At 48.7% G+C, this 19,786-nt stretch overlaps 1 protein-coding gene across 1 annotated transcript in view; it reads right to left on the bottom strand.

Annotated features, from left to right (window-relative positions):
- The window catches only part of DOCK2 (dedicator of cytokinesis 2), a 389,839-nt gene that overhangs the window by 15,987 nt on the left and 354,066 nt on the right, over positions 1–19,786 (bottom strand). Inside the window, exons 37-44 of the mRNA XM_069484225.1 lie at positions 19,399–19,489; positions 18,419–18,538; positions 14,737–14,826; positions 12,747–12,851; positions 10,645–10,786; positions 7,223–7,304; positions 5,850–5,934; positions 4,912–4,998 (exon numbers count right to left, since the gene is read on the bottom strand). Coding sequence (XP_069340326.1) covers positions 4,912–4,998; positions 5,850–5,934; positions 7,223–7,304; positions 10,645–10,786; positions 12,747–12,851; positions 14,737–14,826; positions 18,419–18,538; positions 19,399–19,489 — 802 coding nt within the window. The remainder of the gene's footprint in view (positions 1–4,911; positions 4,999–5,849; positions 5,935–7,222; positions 7,305–10,644; positions 10,787–12,746; positions 12,852–14,736; positions 14,827–18,418; positions 18,539–19,398; positions 19,490–19,786) is intronic.

Here is a 19,786-nt window from a genome sequence, read left to right on the forward strand (position 1 = left end):
TGATATCTCTACTATTATTGTGTTGCAATCTATGTCTCCCTTCTGATCTCTTAATGTTTGCTTTGTACGTTTAGGTGCTCCAATGTTGCATGCATATATATTTACAATTGTTATATCCTCTTGATGAATTGACACTTTTATTACTATATAATGACCTTCTTTGTCTCTTTTTACAGTTTTTTTTTTTTTTTACCTAAAGTCTATTTTGTCTGAAGTAAACATAGCTATCCCTTTTCTCTTTGTGTTTCACTGGCATGGAATATCTTTTTTTGTTCCTATACTCTCAGTCTATGAGTGTCCTTTAAGGTGAGATGAGTCTTTTATAGGCAGCATATAGTTGAGTTTTGTTTTTCTTTGTCCATTCAGCCACTTTATGCCTTTTGATTGAAGAATTTAATCCATTTAAATTCAAAATAATTATTGACAGGTAAGGACTTACTAGTGCCATTTTGTTAATTGTTTTCTGGTTGTTTTATAGATTAATTATTCCTTTCTCCTCTATTACTTCCTTCTCTTGTGGTTTGCTGGCTTTTTGTAGTGGTGTGCTTTGCACCTTTGCTTTTTACCTTTTGTTTATCTATTATAGGCCTTTGTTTTGTGGTCACCCTGAGGCTTACATAAATCATCTTCTAACTGGCTATTTTATCACATTGATTGCCACACTAGAAAAAAATTTTTTTCCCTGGGGCCACTATGTTTTATTATAAAAATAGAATAAAAACTTCAAAAACAAAACAATCCTTTCTTATTTAATGGAAAATTTGTTATATTTTTATTGTTTTCTGTGTGCTTTATGTGCAACTCATGTGGTGCTAGAATCAAGTTTTACACTGCATGTGAATTGAGTTGTATGTGACGCACAACATACTTATTGAATTTGTTTCAGAGAATTGAGTCTTCATATGCACATACACACACACATGCATGGACACACACATGCACACACACAGTACACACACCCCCTATACCTGCACACAGACACACACAATGTGAACGGGAGGGGAATGCTGCTTGCCCTGGCAGGGGCTGCAGTCCATAATCCTGCACACTGAAACCCACAGTCTAATATCTGTCATGAGCACAGACCAGCCCTGCAGGAGCTTTAAGGGGCCAAAGTCTAGACTGAGTTGTAAGGAACATCTATCACCACCGCTTGGACTGAGCCCTGCATCACACCTGGATTTCAACAATAGCCTGGCATATCTGAAAGACTCAGGCTCTAAGGTGAGTCATTAAAAATGGAAAGAGCTATTGATTGGCTTTCCTCCTCATTTTTGAAGCTATTTTTGGATTCCCAGATCTTTATCCTCATCACAGCTGTCAGGAACAGAGAATGAAAATACTTTTGGCTTCTCACCTAAGGACATTTGTGTAGACCAAATATATACCTCTTGGAGCATGGTTATGGGGTTATACATTTGGTGGAAGGCCTGGACGTCAGAAGCTGGTAACAGGAATAAAAGTCATGATCATGATATTGAAGATGACTCCATTTATCCATTGCCCCCTATGTGCCAGCCCATGCTGGGCATGTCACACTCGTGCTCATTTAATTCTTCAACAGCAGGTTAAGTCCCATGTCCCTGAGCACACGGTGGCAGATCTGGAGAGAGAACTCGAGCATTCCTGGTTTTTCTCTGATACCAAACTTGCCATTAACTGGCTGCTGGGACTTAGTCAAGCCCTCAAATCTATGGTCTCTTTCCTAAGCTGAGCCTCAGTTTCTTAGTTGGCAGTATAGGCATAATAACCCTTGCTGAGCTTGCTGTGAAGGGAAAAAGAATTATTAGTGGAAAATGCTTTGGAAAAAAATGTACAAGTGTGTGTGCGTGTGTTTGGGGGGGTGGGAGAGGACATCACACAAAAGAGGAAGTGATCGCAATCCCTGACAATTAGGTGGAGTTTCATAGTTTTCAAAGGCATTTTACCAATACTGTCTGCTTAAATCTCCCTAGGAATTCTATGAGCTGCACAGGAAAGGTGGGGTTATTATTCGGATTTCTGCCTCAGATTGCTTTGGTAGTTCAAGTCCTATCTCTGGGCCTCAGTTTCCTCATATGGAAAATAGTACAGCTGGACAAGAACCAGGAAGAACCAGACAGAAACTGGAGCACTGCGGGGGTCTAGCATTTACCTAGCACAGTGATTCTCACTTTTAGAAATTAACTCAGTGGGGGAAGGGGCTGCTACTACAGTTTGCCACAGCCCCCGCTGCTCCCTAATGGCTTAATGTGACTGTTTCATATATCTTACCTTATCATACTGGGCTCTGAAGGTATTTAAATTTATGGCATTTGGACTAAAAGACCCCTAGGATCCCTTTTAGCCTGAAATTCCATAGTTTTGCAATCATTATTTACAGAGATACACAGTGTTCGTCCAACATATCACACAGCTTGTTGATGACCATATTGAATTTGGATCTCTGACTCTGGATCAGGTGGCACCTTGTAAAGACCACATTTCTCAGAGCCAAGAACAAGAAATGAATCCTCAATGAGTAGAACTTACAATCAGTAGAACAGCCAATCAGAAAACACCTCTCTATACAAAAAATACTGTGGTCATGACAATTTATGAAAGAAATAACTGAGAACAAGATGTAAATTCATAGAACACAAACACAAATGCTTGGAAATAGAGTCATGTAGCAGGGCATTAAACTTTTGTGTCTGAGACATCCTGAAATTCTTGGTAACTCATATGTGAGAGGCTATCAAAGATAAATTCACTCTGGTCAATGTTTTGAATGTTTTCCCAATCCTTTTATCGAAGGTATCAGGGCGAAGGAGCAAGTAAAAAATGTTGACTATTTCTTTCCTAAATTCAGAATGTGAGTTTATAAAATAAGGTGACCAGTTCAGAAATTATGGGTGTCTACATATTGACTGATTGATTTACTTATGTATTTTTCATTAACATCTATTATGGGCCTGGGACTATTGTTAGCCCTTGGAGAAATGGCAGGAAGAAAACAGACAAAAAATCTCTGTCTTTTAGTGTAGCTTATAGTCCAAAATATTATATTTACTATTCTACTAATTAATGTTAGGAATAAACAAATAGGAAAATTAGGTAGTCTATCAGGAGATGATAAGAGATTTGAGGAGAAATGCAGTAGTACAGTCTAGCAGGAATGGCTGAAGGGGAAGAGGCGCCTTGCTGAGCACCACCAGGGGACAGGGCTCAGCCAGGGCTGGTGGGCAGAGGCTACAGATTCGCAGAAAGTTTCTGACTCCTTACCTCAAGAACAAGATTAATCTACCTACAGGATTTTGTGAGAATTAAATGGGATAATGCTATAAAGCCTTTGACCCAGTGCCTGGGACACTTGTTAAAATTTTTCATGTGCCACATGTCCCATAAACCAAGGGCAGAGATACTTTCTTCCTTCCCAGGGTACTACTTGCTGGGGTGGTCTGGGGACACTTTGATGAAGCAGAGAATGGGTCCAGTCCAGGTGCCTGATACGGGAGGTAAAGCCAAACCCTATCTCTTTTACTAACCTTGAATGACCCACTAATTCACTCTCCACCCCAGTTCCCTCATCTGTAAATGGGGAGAATAAGAAGATCTACCTCACAGGGTCATTAAGGGGTTTAAAGGAGACCATACATGTGAACAGTTTAGCCCATACTCAAAACAATGCTTGTTGCTGTCATCACCACTGCTATGTTTTTCCAAGGTCTAGGCAATGCCTATGAAAAGGAGGTTGGAGTGGTACTGAGCTACTGAATTCTCTGAAAATGACGGGGCATTAAGGGCTGGAGTGAGATGGTCTCAATGGTGATAATACAGTAGCTTGAAAACGTGAGTCAGGCAACATCCCTTCTCTGCTTATGGCTCTGTCTCACTCAGCAGAAAAGCCAAAGTCCGTATGGTGGTCTATTAGGTCCTGCGTGATCTGGTACCAGACTACTATTAATCACCCCTCACTTGTTTGGATCTGGACAGAAGCATGTTCTGGTCCCAGGGCCTTTGCACTTGCTGTTCCCTCTGATGGAAGGTCCCTCTCTTCAATGTCTGCATGGACCCCTTTCTCACTTCCTCCAGGCCTTTGCTCAAAAGCCATTTTAGAGGAAAGCTTTCCCTGACCATCCTATTTAAAATAGCAATCCTCATCCATCACCTTTCTGTTTTATGTTCTCTATCATGGTTATCACCATCTAGCATATTACATATTTACTTTGACTGTGTAGTCTGTCTCTCCCACTAGAATGTGAGCTCCACTGCAGAAACTCCTGGTCTTAGAACAGTCCCTGACATGCATTAGGTACTCATTAAATATTTTTTGGATGAATAAATAAATAGGACATCCTGAACATGTCCCCGTTTATAAGGTTTCCCCATAACCATGGTGGCCCTTCCCTTGCATCTTGGGAACTACAAGATCCTTGGCTGCCTGAGCACATGGAGACCTTAAGATGTGCTGAGAAGCAAACTATATGCCATCTGCACAAGGGAGTTCAAACATCGGGATTCCAGTAAGAACTCTGGCTCTGTGTGATTTCTCCTCCCTGAGCCTCGGTTTGTAACACTATACAATAGGTTCACAGTGGGATACTGCACAGGTGCTCCCCAAGGAGTTTCTGGGATGGAAGGAGTATAGGAGGGTGATCGAGTAGATGCAGTTCCAGGCCCTCTGCCATGGCCCACCCCCACTATAGAGACTCCCCATTCATCAGCTTCATTACTGGACGGAAAGTTTCATTTGTAGGGAAAAGAAAAGTTATCTGATGCTTAAAAAAAATCTCAAAGCGGCTACTCTGGATGCTGCCTTGGGTCTCTTCCTGCACTGGAGTTCTGGGACTCCCACAGTACCTTCAAATAAAAACATGTCACCTTTGTAAAGTGGCCTCCTGAGGCTGCCCATCAGAGGAAGAGAGGCCCCCACGAATGCCCCGGACTCACCTGGGACATGTGCACCACCTCAAACCAGCGCAGGATCCCCGGAAGCTTGTACGCTGTCACAAAGGAGGTTCTCTCAATCCACATCGACTGTCCGTGGGCAGAGGGGCAAGGGCAGGAAAGCAACACACTTATGAAACCTGGGTATCAGAGAAGCTTGGCAGACACCCAGCCAGGCCCCCAGGCCTTTCTTCCACCCGAAAGTGGAATAAATATTGCAAGACCCAGAAACACACTCTCACCTTACCCTTAAGACTCTTTCCCAACACTAAGTTTAAGCTCTCCTTGGACTTGGGCTAAGTAAATTTTAACCTGGGTTTATTAACAGTCTGAATTTTCAGGTAATATTGAATGTGTCCTTTGGCATTTTCTAGGGGTAGGGTCCATGGTGTTTGTTAGATTCTCAAAATATTAAGAATAAAGAGCTGAGAGGGACATGGAGTCACAGCCTCATTCCAGCCTCAGCCCTTGGGAATAGAAGGCAGGGCCTGTGGGGAAACACACACAAACAGGGGACCAGAGCTCAGGGGACATTGATGCATTGATGACTGAGTTGCTGTGGCTTCTTATTGGTGTCTGCTGGGAGGTTTGACTTCAACACCCCCCTCTTAGCCTGAGGGTTTCTACCTGCTGGAAAGGTAGGTGAAAAGTGGTGTTGGTGCCCTGTGGTGAAAAGGATGTATGTGACACCAGGCCCAGGTTCCATTTAAAAGAGAAAAGGCTTCAGAAATGAGAAAACCAAAAAAAAAAAAAAAAAAAAAAAAGAAATGAGAAAACCAACCCAGTGGAAGAGACTGTGAATGGGTGTCATTGTATCCATGGGCTAGTTTCATCTTCCTTGGCTTTGGATCAAGTTCCTTCCCGCTCTGAGGCTGGCAGATGCACGCTCTGGTTGCTCAAGGTGGCCCAGGGGAATGAACAAGGGTAGGGGAGATACTCACAGCAAACTCATTCTCGGGGTCTACGGTTCCCCTGCGCACAGGCCGGGAGTAGTGGAATCTCTGCACGTGGTTGGATTTGTAAAAGCTAAAAGACAAGAAGGGGCGGAGGCTCCTGGTAGCTGTGTCTGGCTGCTGACACCTGACCCGACCCTGCACTGTCCAGGGAGGCTCGTTACAGTAAACTGGAGATCTGGCAGAGTCCTTGGAGTAGCATTTAAAATCAGGTTCTGTGTTCTGGCATCCATGAAAGTGACCCTGGCACAGGATTTTCTAGCACGGCAGTTTAGAAGGTAGACTGGACTTAGGCCCTCACAAGAACATAGCATCCCTAAAGTATCTAAGCAATTGGAATTCTAGCATTAATGCAGAAGGATAGCCTAGGTCATCATTTCCTGTGACTCCAACAAAGGAGCTAGACAAACCTATGGTCTGAGCCTAGTGTCCCAGGGGTGTCCTTAAAGGATTTCTTTAGTTGTCACAGCCATCCCCCCAAATCAGTCTTCCTGAATCCCTAGCGAGGTTCTAACTCGGGGCCGGCACACGCTGTGCTAGCTGCATAGTTGTCATCCCCTGACCCTGGTGCCCGATCCAGACAGTGAGGGGAGGCTGAGATCCAAGCGGAGCTACACCTGCTTGGCCGTGGCACTGGCGTGAGGCTGCTGGGAGGGGCTGCCTCCCCCGAAGGAAAGGGCCCTTCTTCCCCATTTTTTTGATTGCTCCACCCAGAGTTGTGGACTTATTCTAAGACACTTAAGGTGCTCTATTGGATATGGGGGCATCGGAGGGTGGGCTGGGCATCTGGGAGGGATGCAGCCTGTGTCCCTCAGAGCCCCCAGCTCATGGCCTCACCAATGACCCTGAAAGCTGATACAGAACAGAGGGACACCTACCTGTCTTCACGCTGCTTCCTCTAATGTCCCTTTATCAGAGCCTGAACACACCCACTGTCAACGTACAACATTCACAAGTGCTGAAAAGATGTTTCTTTGGGAGCACATGTTCAGCATGACCAAGGCCCCCCTGTCCCCACTCTGCCTGTCACCTGCCCAGCCACGCCCTCTGCCTGCAGGTTCCTTGGGGCCACTCTGGGACCAACCTGAGCAACAGGCTCTCCTCATCCAGTTCAGTGACTCCCCGGACGCTTCCAGAGTATTCGCTGTGCTACAGCTGAGCCAGAACCTGTCCCTCCCACCCATCTCCGCTTCAGCTTTGTAAGGGGCAGCGCCTACCTAATTGGGGGGTGATTCTCCCAAGAGGTAAAGGGGGACAAACTGGCTAAGAGAGAGAGGGGACTAGAGGGCACTGGGGCTGTCCTAAGACCCGAGGAATGGTTTTCTTCCCCACTCGTCTTCCCAGAGTGCTGTGGGTCTTACTTTATAATCTGGTCAGGCACCGGCTTATTCTTGAACCTGGGGTGTTCATCCAAGACCGGCTGGACAGTGAAACACTGGATGTCTGGAATCCCTGAAGTTAAGGACTTAGAACACATCTGTGGGCTGCAGGGACAGCTCCAAGCCTAGCAGGTCCCAGCTGAGACCTTCCAGGCCAGGCCTTCTTTTTATTGCACGATCAAGCTCAGTTTGCTGGCTGCCAACTAGGTACTAATGACCAATGTGCAGTCACCAAGGTCCTCGTCAGAGCTGCCTGTCACCTGCAACCCTATTCCAGGGCTTAGCTCCTGCTAACATAGTTGGCTAGTGGTGGCTCTTAATTGCCGTTATCATTGCTATATTATCATCAACAGTGATACCATCTAATGAATTTATAGCTCTCAATCCATTGCAGAATACACCTCCCCATGGCCTGATTTAATCTCTCCAATTTCACTGAGTGGCATTATTAATCTAAATTGTCCCCATGGAGGTCAGAGAAGCCAGGCAACCTGTTGAAGGTCACACAGCTTGTAAGAACAGATCGGGGCTTGTACTTAGTTCTTTTAACCCTAAGTTCAGAAATCTTTTACTCTAGACTCTGCACTCAGAGGTGGTCCTCTGACCACCAGCAGCAGCAGCAACTGAGAGCTGCCGACTCAGACCCTCGGGTGATTCACACGCATGCTAATGTTGGAGAAACACCGCTTTGTAACATGTAAATAAATGCCATTTTTCACTCTGACTCTAAACGTTTGAAAGCATCTGCTGCAGCAGGATTGTAAGGAGCCACATCCAGGCTCAGTGGGAAAGAGCTCTGTGATCAATTAGTGATGCCTGCCACTGGCATAGTGGAGAGGCACTGTGTGGGCCAGACCTTTGTCATGCCTCTTCTGGACCTGTCTTCATGCATTCATTCATTCATTCAGCAGACAATATGGCAAACCAAATGAACAAAGTCAGTGGTCACTGGTCCCAGCCCTGCTTCCCTTTCCCTACCTTCCATTTCTTCTTTACCCATATCTCTCATTTAGGTATTCAAGTTCTTTCCTCCCTCTATTCTGCCCGATGACCACCCCATAACTCAAAAAAATCATATCCCGGGCCTGACATGTCTGCCGACTAAGGAATCAAGAACTCCTCTTGCTGGCTTTCAAAGCCGGGCTGATATGGCCATAATGCACGTTCCCACCATTAATTATCTCTGGATATCCAACACATCCCACTACTCCCCGTGCTTGGAACGTTTCCCTCCTCACCATCTCTCCCGTGCAAATCCTTTGGGTAGATGTCAAGTACCACAGTCCAAAACAACTACGTTCACTCCCAACCGGAATCATTTTCCATCCTTTGGCCCCCACAGCACTTACGAAAGATGATGGTGTGCTAGAACACAGGTTTGGAGACAGATCTTGGGGTTCAAGCACTAACTCTATCTCTAACTAGCTTTGTAACCTTGGGTGAACTGCTTTACATCTCTGCCCTCCCCATATTCCTACTCTATGAAACAGGGAAAATGAACACCCCCTTAAAGGGTTTTATGGGGTTTGAGGAAATAATGGTTATAAGCCCCCAGTCCCATGAATAAGACATTTAGCAAATGTGAGCCCTTCCCCTTTTCTCTTGCACCTGGTTCTTAGCACTGAAACAGGAGGAAAGAAAGGGGCCTAAATAGGACGATATGGCCCAGTCACACACGCCCCCTCCCTCACCACAGGTTAAAAGGCCACAGAGCTGGTCAGCACCAGGACGTCCACTTCAAAGGGCCTCAGTACTCGTCCCGTGCTAATCTTACCTGTAACCAAACTCCCCTTTGTAACCAGCCAGGCTAGTTGCATTTCCTCCTGCACGAAACCACGGCAGAGGAGGCGGGAAGGGCAGGCGAGCACGATGAAAAGGTCACAGGTGCATATTTATCACCCCAGGGAAAAATACTTGGATTAAGGTTCAGCAGACTTGGCAGGCCAGCCATGCGACCTGTCAACCCCATTTTAAAGGCTGTGACTTAATTTGTGCTAACGGGGGCAATGCAGGGAGCCGGACTGAGTGACCGCTCTCCCCGGCTCAGCAGCTGGCCTCGCCTTGCGTTTCCGTGTGCTCCTGGCCACAGTGCATCCTGCCTGCTGCCCCGAGCCAGCTCCTGGCCCCGGGACACCACGCGTTGCTGCCTCAGTGTCCATCAGCACCACACCCCACCCAACCTCACTCGCGTTATCTTGTGTGACCGCAGCCGTGCTCTGTGTCCCCTAAGTGAGCAGGTTCCTTCCTGCCAGCCTCCTCCCTTCCTTTCTCTATTTATCCATCTCTCTTTCTTTCCTCCTTCTTTTTCTGCCTTTTTTTTTTTTCTATCAATCAACAAATATCTACTGAGGTCACTTTGTACCAAGCGCCGTGGGAGACGGGTGGGGGGATCGCTGCAGGGAACACGGCAGAGCAAGTGTCTTCCCTCGCGCAGCTGACGTCCTAGCTCCCATTCCCGCGCCTTTAACAAGCACAAACGACAATGACAAATTGAGATCAATTCTCTAAGGAAAATAAACAGGGTTTGAGATAACAGGGTCATGGAGAGTCCAGAAAAGGCCACGTTAGACATTATAAAGGCCAAGGAAGGCCGCGTGCAGGAGGCAGCAGCGAGCGAGGACCTGACGGGCGAGGGAGCCGCCCTCCGAGGATGCAGGAAGGGCGTCCCGGGGAGAGGGAACACAGAATGTGAAGGCCCAAGGGTGAGGACAAGCTGGGCGTGTTTAAGGAACAGAAACAAGGCCAGTGTGGTCAGAGGGACATGAGAAAGAGAAGGAAGAGCTCCGGCAATGAGGCTGGACAGGCGGGCAGGGGGTGGACCACGGACAGACTCGCAGGCCTCACTCAGGAGCTTGATCTTAGAGCAGCAGTGTGGTGCCGTCTCAGTTCTCGGAACCTGCTCCGCTCCCTCCCATGACAGGCCTTGGCACACAGGCGTCCTTCCCTCCGAACGTCACCTTCCTCAAGGAAGCCTTCCCTGCCCTCTCAACCTCAGTATCCTGGAAGGCTTCCTCTCGGCATGGATCCTATTTTTACAAATAGATATGTAATAGTACAATTAGTTGTTCAGTGTCTCTTTTACTGGCTACACTGCGAGCTCCCTGAAGGTGGGACCACTTCGTGAGTGTCAATCTCCAGTGCTTTGCACAATGCCTGGCGCAGGGTCAGGCCTTGGGAGTGGACATCGCACAGATGAACGCACGAGTGAGAGACTGAATTCTTCCATGTGTGCAACATCTACAAGGTACCGAGATGGGCTCTTTGAACTCCATGCTGGACACTAAAAGTGGCACCACTGCAATGATTCTGGCAGCAGCTCTGAGCTCTAAGGTGGGTCCTTGTGGGCTAAAGCCCCGGCAGGACTGCCCAGGCTGGCCCTTGGCTGGGGCGTTCTCGAAGGATACACTGGCCTGGCGCGTTCTTCACAGCATCGCCAGGGGCAGAGGTCGTGTTCATCTTCTCTGCGTTGGGGAACTGGCTCATCAGCTGCATCTGGAAATCTTCTCTCCGCTCATACTCCTTCCCTCGGTAGATGAACACTTTGTTCTGCAGAGAGATGACACCTGTCAGGGGTTCCGGGGCAGAGACGTGAAGGACGTGGCCCAAGCACACAGCTGGGAGCTTGTGCGATGAGCGTAGGGCTGGGGGTCCCCCAGCAGACCCCTCTTCTCTTGGTTTCCCCACCAGCGGGGAGGAGGAGCTCAACTCACAACTCATTTCTAGCTGGGCATATCACTGCTTTAAAGGAAGAGTCTGAGTCTAGAGGGAGGGAAGATCGTGGACGCCGAGAACTTTCTTGCCTTACCATCCTAGGTACGGCTTCCAGGTTAATTCCTCACTCGAGTTTCACTGTGTCACACCCACTCTTCTATTAACACAGCCACAGAACTCCCCCCTGCCTGTAACGGCCATGCAGCGGGGCCTGTGGGCTGGAAGGGCTGGCATGTCGCGTCCTCCTCTCCTGGCTCCTGGCTCTGCGACCGTGGAAACACACTCTCGCCCCTCCCAACCATGGTATCCTCGTGTAGACCAGCGGTTCTCCACTGTGGATCACATTGTCCCCCAAGGGACAAAAGCAATGTCTAGAAACGTTTTTTAGCTGTCACAACAGGGGGGTGAGGGTGCTACTGGAACCTAGCAGGTGGAGGCCAGGATGCTGCTGAATGTCCTACAACACAGAGCACGGCCTCCACTCAGGCCCAAATGTCCACAGTGCAGAGGCTGAGAAACCCTGTTGCAGACCACATTTGTGCCATCTGCACTGCCTCAAATGGCCCCTGAGTCCTTCTGTCCAAACCCAAGTCTGTTACTCACCCTATATATCTGCAGATGGTCACAGGAGCCTAGGAGACTTTTAAAGTTCAGACTCCCAGGCCTCAATCCAGACCTGCTGAATTGGCTGTAAGGGAGTGGGCCCAGGGACATGTATTTTCCTAAGCCCTTCAGGGGATTCTGACGGGCAGCCAGGAAACCGTCACCACCTACCCTGTCTGCTCACAGTGATCACACCCGTAGCCCACCCTGACTTCTACATCGACTGGTAACAGTGAGAGATGCATCTGCTTGACTAGACTGCAAATCAAGCGAGGCCAAAGATCAGATTTGCTATTTCTTTTGTCTTCCTCGCCTTAGACTCGCAGACTGAAGGAAGCCTACGGGTGACCTAATCCAGTTCTCCACCAATGCATGAGCAAGCCGCTAAAGCAGTGGCTCAGAAACTGTGCAGAGCCTCTGGGAACCCCTGAGGGTCCCCAAGACCCTCCCAGAAGCCCACAGGATCAAACTGTTTTTACAGTGACACAAAAGCTGTCATTTGCCTTTTTCAGTGTCACTCTCTCAGGGTGTGCAGTGGGGCTTTCTGTGATGTGTGATCACAACAGACTGCAGAGCAGACATGAGAACCTCGCTGTCTTCTCCTGAGTCAGACATTAAAGAGATTTGCAGAAACGTAAAACAGTCTCACCCTTTTCACTAATTTTTTTTATCAGAAAATAGAGCTACTTTTTCTACGAACGCAGTTTATGCTAACATGGGATGGGTTTTTATTATTATTGTTTTAAAAATGGAAAAAATATTAAAAATTTTTCTTAGCTTTAATTTTTACTACGGTAAATATAGATACAGTCTACAAATACAGAAGTTCTTTGGAGTCCTCACTAATTTTGAAGAGAGAAAAAGGTCCTGAAACCAAAAGTTCTGAGAACAACCGCTCTGCAGTGACTCCTGGGTAGCAAACATCATGCAGTCTCTCTTTGAACACCTCATTCCAGTGACAGGGAGCTCACCACCTCACCAGGCAGCTCTAATTGCTGTGTGTTAGAGAAGCACAGCAGATGACAGGGGCTGGTGATTACGGTGGGGGAGAGGTTGATCAGGGAGTCTACTGGGGGTGGGAGCAGCGCTCAGACAGGGGAGGGCACAGCTTCTGAGCACAAGCAGATCCTCGAAGCACAGAGGGACAGGTGAGATGCCAAGGCCCTGGGGCCCTCGTCACCCACAGACTCACCCGCAGAAAGGAGGGGAATCCCTGGCCATAGTATCCGACAGCAAAGTAGTCCGGTTTGGGCCTGAGGATTTTCATGATGCTTTCATAGAATTTTGCCTGTTGGATCTAAGAGAAGAAAACACAGCTTATAACAATGCAGATGTGTATCAAAAGCACATTCAACTCAGAGAGGCCACAGTAAGACATTATCATTATATCAGAACCAATGGGCCAAGTGCACCTATCTGCGTATCTGTGGCTATGTCTATAGTCCCGATGGTAATAGCTATATTTCCAGTATACTGGGTCCTGTGTTAATCACGTCACCTGCACTAGCACGCTCACTTGCATTGTCCTCATAACAAGCCCACAGGTATTTCTATTTTGCAGGTAGAGAAATAGAATCTCATAGTGCAGCCTGCAAGTGTGGACCTGAGCCCAGTCAGCTGCAGCCAGTGTCCCCATCATTGCCACTCTGCTCCCACCTCCATGCACACTGGTGCATGTGTTTGTGAGGCTATATAGATGGGTAAGCATCTCTGGATATAGATGTTTTCCTGTGTATGCATACCTAATATACTCTATCAGTTCTAAGAGGTGTGTGTTTTTCATATTTTAACATCTCTGAAAATAGTTTGAATCTTACTTTACACCTGATGGCAGGCCAAGCAGATCGTTTGAGCTCAGGAGTTCGAGACCAGCCTGAGCAAGAGCGAGACCCCGTCTCTACTAAAAATACAAAGAAATTATATGGACAGCTAAAAATATATATAGAAAAAAATTAGCCGGGCATGGTGGCACATGCCTGTAGTCCCAGCTACTCGGGAGGCTGAGGCAGGAGGATTGCTTGAGCCCATGAGTTTGAGGTTGCTGTGAGCGAGGCTGACGCTACAGTACCCTAGCCAGGGCAACAGAGTGAGACTCTGTCTCAAACAAACAAACAAACAAACAAAAAGAAAAACCTGATGGCAGCTTACAATTGTGGTTGGTCCTAAAGAAATCATGACATGGCACATAAAAAATGGTGCATCTCACAATCAATGGCATCTTCAATTTGGTACAGTGTGGAAGATATACGTGGACCTAGACAGGTGCCTGTAGGATGTGAACTTCGTGCATGCATGTGCACACACATAAGGGTGTGCATGAATGTGTCTTGGGCATGCGTGTATGTGTGCATGAATGCACACCTGCCTCCACGTTGGCAAACATCTATGTGGATACAACGTGGGGCAGATATCACGTGTCTCTTGGTGCAAGGGCGTGTCTATGTGTATTTGCATCATATCTTACACAGTAAAAACAGCTAACAGCTCAGTTGTTTTTAACAAGATCACCATACCTTCCCCCCCTGCCAAAAAAAGCTAGTGATTGGCTTCTAACATTCTGATTCTCATTTTATAGTTCCCTGGAAATGGCTGGACCGGTCTCTCTAAATGGGCTAAGAAGGGGCCCTGGTGCTCAAGCAGCCAGGAAATACATGGGGGGCGTGGGGGAGGGGAGGGAAGCAGCCTGGAGTTCTGCATTTCCCTGCAGGGCCCAGCTCCCCGCCCAGTCCTGGCTTCTGCAGCACCAGCAGAAACAGGCTGGCTTCCCCACATTGCACTTCCCCCACCAAATCATGAGCATCGAGATGCTAATGGGAATAGCCAGATGGGGAGCATTTTGATGTGATTTATCTGTTAATCAGAAAGCACAAATTTGTGTTTTTATTTAATTGGTTTGCTGATTTGTGGAACTTTTACTGCAAATGTAGCAAAGCGTTTATCGGGTGTGCAGCAGCGGCGGCAGCCCGGCAAACGCAGGTCCCCGACACTCCATTGAGGAACTGTCGCAGAAGAGTTTTCCCACAATACCTCCCTATGGAAATATTCCCCAGCCTCGAGCAGGTCCTGCTTCCATTCTTTTTCCATTTTCCTAACCCCGTCTGACCCCGTTCCCCTCCCCCAGGCTCTCAGGGGCGGCCAAGGCCCTGAGCACCCGGGAGTCAGCCCTCCCCAGGGTGCCTTACCAGGTTCTGGCTGAGCAGCTCGTAGTCAAAGACCTCCATCTCGTACTGCTCCGCCAGCTCCTTGCACAGGCTGATGGCCTCTTCCCACATCTGCAGGAAGGTCACAGGGACAAAAGTTAGGAGGCACCTCCAGGTTTACAGAGCCCTTGCTGAGGAAGGGACACTGATCTGGCTGTGCTCCCTGGGACTGAGCCACGAACCTCACTCTGCCCCATCCCCATGCCCCACACAGAGGGAGCTGGGACTTCCGGCAGCGGGCCAGGGGGAGACCTTCCTCTGGCCTCTCACCTCCTATTCTTGATAAATAATGGAGAAGGCACAGACTAGACTAAATATTTTATTTGCATGCTCTCTGATTCTTCACAGCCACTGCGAGATGTAACTAACAGCATGTTCATTTCCCCGGTGAGCACCGGGAGTGCAGAGAGGCCCAGCAACCTGTCCCGGGTCAAATGCGCAACAAAAAGCAGGGCCCGGATGTAAGCCCCAGTGGAGTGTGTGTGTCTCTGTAGCCTTGATCTTCCTTCCCTGCCCCCTACGTGGTTAGTGAATGAAACCTTTGACTCCCTCAGCTTCCCAGGGGAGGTGCTGGCCCAACTTCCAAGGAAGGAGCCAGGTTCACGGAGAAGTAAATGGTAGCCCCAGGTCAGACAGTTTTAGGGACCAAGTTGGGCCAGACCCCAGTTCTCCTGATGTTCCATCCTGGGATCCCCCTCTGCTGATCCTCTTGTTAGTGAGGTGATTTGGTGAGGAGGGGGCAGCACGAGCTGGCAGTAGGGGTGGTACTGCAGTTTAGAAACATAATGATGACTTTTTTAGTAGGTCTTCTCCATTTTAAAAGAAAAAAAAAAAAATCTGAAAAAACAAACTAAACAAACCATGGACCTAGGAGTTAGTTTCTTTCTGCTCTGTCCTAGGCCAGAAGCCAAGAGATCATCCGTCATCTTAGACCTGAGGGGTCAGAGAGCTCTACAGAGAGGCCAGGGAGATGCAGGGCGGACCCCAGATCTGGCGGTCTCAAGGGATACCCTTTACATCTCACCTCTGGCTTAAAATGGAAAATGCATCTAAATGGAGAAGCTGGGGGAGGTGGGAGGAGGAGGGAAGGGAGATTGCCAAATGCAGCGCGAGCTTTGTAGCAAAAGTGCTCTCTCTGCATCCAAGCATAAAAATAAATAAAACCAAGTGCCGGGTGGAGAAGCCGTGGCTGTAAACCCATGGACAGCTTGGTGAGCAGCATAAAAATGCTTTATGTGCTAGGAGGAGGAACTGAGCTGGGCTGGGCTGGGGCCTTCTCTTCACCCTGAACATGAAGGTTGCGGTGATGCCCCTGGGCGAGGTCAAGCCGGTCTGGCTCACATAGAAGTCTTTCCTGCTCCCCAGGGTAATAGGAACAGGGAGAGGAAACGTTCTCCCCATGTGTTAGGGGATCACTAAGAGACCAAGGAAGGGGCTGGGCAGGAAGTCAGATGCCTGGATTTCGTCCCAGGTCTGCTGTGTGGCCACTGGGACCTCTGATAGTCACTGATCTATCTCAGTCTCAAATGTTCATTACTGAGCGCCTGCTGGGTTCTGGGCGTGGTGCGGTGTGCAGAGACAGAGCAGATATGAAGGTGGACAACACGGTCTCTGCTCTCATGGAACGTAAGTGGCAAAGCACACGCATCAGTAGATGAGCGAGCTGGGTTTTGAGGAATGCAGAGGCGTCCGCCAGGCGATGACAAGATGGGCTTACGGAGCGGAAAGCCACCCTGTGCGTCTGCAGCAATGAGTCTCCCTGGGGAGGTGTGGAGAAGGAAAGCTGAAGGGGGTGCTCAAGAGTTTGGGCTTCATTCTAGAAGCTTCCACAGTGGTGGCTTTTGGGGTGAGCTGTACCTCTCTGCTCCCAAAGTACTCTGGCACCAGCCTGTTCCCTTGCCCTCTCCCTCATTTTTGCACAATAGCAAAGGGCAATGTTCAAAAAAGGTAAATGTTGGCATGTCTGTGTTGCCAACTAGATAATAAGCTCCTTGAGGCCGGTGGTCACGTCTTCCTCTCTGCTCAGGACAGAGTGGACGGATCTGAACACCTGGCAGAGGACAAAGCTCAACATGCGCTTTTGGGGCTCCCACGCTGCAACTGGCTTCATCGGCGGGCACACAAACAGCAGGCTCTGGCCCCACCCCCAGCGGGGCAGAAGGTACGAGGGATGGCAGAATCTCTGCCCTCAAGAGGCTTAGAATCGTAAATTATAAGAACAGTGTTCTCTGACTACTGGACTCTTGGGAATTGATAAGCCCTGCCACAGACATTATCTCATTTTATCTTTCCAGGAAAGGTGGAGAGATCAGACTAAGACGGATGTAATGAACTGCGGTGACAGGACAGACCAAAATTAAGTGCTCTATTATGTCCTGATGAGCTGTAAGAGGCCATGCAATTCAGAGGAGGGGGCAGGTGAGCCGCAGGACTCAAGAAAGGTTTGATGGAGGAAGTGGTGGAGTAGGATAATGAGGATGAGAATTAACATTTAACAAGGTTGTATTATGTACTAGGTCCTGTGCATTTTCTCACCTAATTTTCGCAGGCCAACTAGAAAGTAGGTACTATTAGTTATGGGTGGGGAACTGGGGTCTTTAAGAAGTCAAGGGAAGTGTGGGTGGTAGAGGAGCCAGGATGGCACCCCAGGCCATCTGGCCCCAGTGCCTGGACATGTGGCCGACATGGCCTGTTTCCCATAGGGTGACTGGCAGCATTTAGATTGGTGCTTCCTGAAGGTTCCCTGGAGGCTGGAGCTGGGCAACAGCTGGTCTGTCCAATCTCCTACCAAACCCAGCCAAGCACCTTTGCTGTTTAAAGATCAGTGATGGCACCACATTGTCATTTGTCCATTCAATTCATTCATTTGCCCTGCACATATTTACGGTGCCTGCATGCCAGGCTCTGTTCTAGTCACTGGGCATTCAGCAGAGGATAAGGCAAGTCCCTGCTCTCATTGGCATTCTGAAGTGGGGAGTCAGACAATAAACAAGTAAAAATGAAATGAACAAGATGATATCTTATGGTGACAAGAGCTTTGAAGAAGCAACAAGGGTGACTTGGGGCAGGGGTGCTGCTGCTTTGTCTGGTAGTGGCCAGGGCCTCCTTAGTCCCTGACATCTAAGTGAAGCCCTGCACAGCGAGAGGAGCTCAGTCTTCCTGGCTACAGAGGAGGAATGCTTCAAGCTGGGAAGAGCAGGTGCAAAGGCCCTGATGTTGAAAAGAGCTTCACATAGAGCATGTGAGCAAGGGGGAACCAGGCAGGGCACAGCTCATGTGGGGCCTCACGAGCCATGGGAAGGGCTGTGTAATTCATTCCAAGTAGAACGGGGGAGCCATTGAGATGACTGTAAGCAGGGGAACATGGCCCAATATATGTTTTCTGGTCACCCTGTGTTCTCTATGGAGCATGATCTTCTGGGGGAAATGGAGGAAATGGGGAAGCGGCTCAGGATCCGTGGCAGTGCCCAGGTGAGTGACATTGATGCCATGAATGGAAGCAGTAAGAATGAAGGTAGAGAGGAGATGGAGAGAAGTGATCAGATTTCGGATTTGGAAGGGTAGCTGGCCAGAGCGGAGGACGGATTGGATGTAAGGTATGGGAGAGAACCATCCTTCCATAGCCCGGGTCCCTAGGGAGAGGGAAGGGGCAGGGACAAATTACCTTTCCTTTGTCAAAGTAGCCTATGATGGTCTCATACAGCGTCTCCTTCAGCTGCCGGTGGGTCTGGGGGTGCTGCTGGCCCGTCTGCATGACCTGTGACGCGCACTGCTCATCTGACCACTGCAAAGAGAAGACACGGGAAGTCACGTGGGGCCCAGAGGCTGCCAAGGACAGGTGACTTCCCAGGATTAAAGGCAGAGACCCCCTTCCCCAGACTCTGTCCTTTCTTCCTCTCCTCTTCTCCCAGATTCAGCTCATTTCTGGAAACTCAGGGAACCACCGGGGAGGCTGCCCTCTCGGGCCACGAGTACCCCAGATGTTTGGAGGTTGCCCTCCAGGCAGCCCTGACGTCCCAAACAGACAAATGAGGAAACGTGAGCTGTCAGAGCCACACTGGTGAGGGTCGGATGAAGCCCTGCAAACACCCTCGGCTGGCTTCCCCGCCGGCCACATGTCAGTGCTCCGTAAGCGAGACGCTGGCCTGCAGTTTCCACTTGTGAAGCGCCTCCCGATTTTGGCTGAGTTGCACTTATTTGACTCTCTATTGGCTCTCTGCGTGTGGTTTGTAGGGATTTACTCTGAGCCCCTGTGAGGCACGCTCCCAGCTCTCCAAAAGGCAAAGGAAATCATTCTCGTTTTGTCCAGCTACGGCAAGTTTGCAGGAGAAGGAAGCAGCCCTGTGGGCATGCTAATGATCTGTAGCTGATAACAGTTTAGATAGTAAATAAAACTGCAAAACATATCTTGGGGGGTTATTATTGGTGCTAAATGTGAAGGTCACTCAAAACCTTAAGTGACCAGGTGAAGAAAGGCAGAAAAGTATTCTGCCAGGTCAAGAGTTTGGGGACACAGAGCAAAAAAAAATTTACTTGGGTTACTATTTTTTCTATTTTTCTCTTTTTTTTCTTTAATTCTTCAACTTGCTGTGAGGGCTGCATGGGGATCCCAGCATGAATCCCCCTCGTCCAGGGGGACAGTACCTTGAGCAGCCAGGTGTGCAGAAGGAGTGTGTAGGCGGCCTCTGTGTAATTGTCACAGTCCAGGTGCAGATCTCGGAGTTTGTACAGGTATCTGTTTGGAGGAAAATATGCTGAATTACCAGGTGCAGTGATAAGGAGGCATCCTGGAGGGCAGGTAGGAGCCAGACAAAACAACCAGGCTCCTCTCCGTGTCACAACGGAGTCGTCCACCCTGGATAGCCAGCCCTCCTCTGTGTGGGTGACAATGACAATAGCTAGTGTTCGTTGGCCACTTAGTACACTCCAGGTACTATGCCAAGTATTTCAAATGCCCTCGAGTATTTAATCCTTATGGCAACCAGTGAGATGGGTCCGTGAGGGATCCTCAGTTTCAGATGATAAAACTATG

The sequence above is a fragment of the Eulemur rufifrons genome, chromosome 10 (genome assembly GCF_041146395.1).
Source record: "Eulemur rufifrons isolate Redbay chromosome 10, OSU_ERuf_1, whole genome shotgun sequence".
In the NCBI taxonomy this organism is placed as follows: domain Eukaryota; kingdom Metazoa; phylum Chordata; class Mammalia; order Primates; family Lemuridae; genus Eulemur; species Eulemur rufifrons.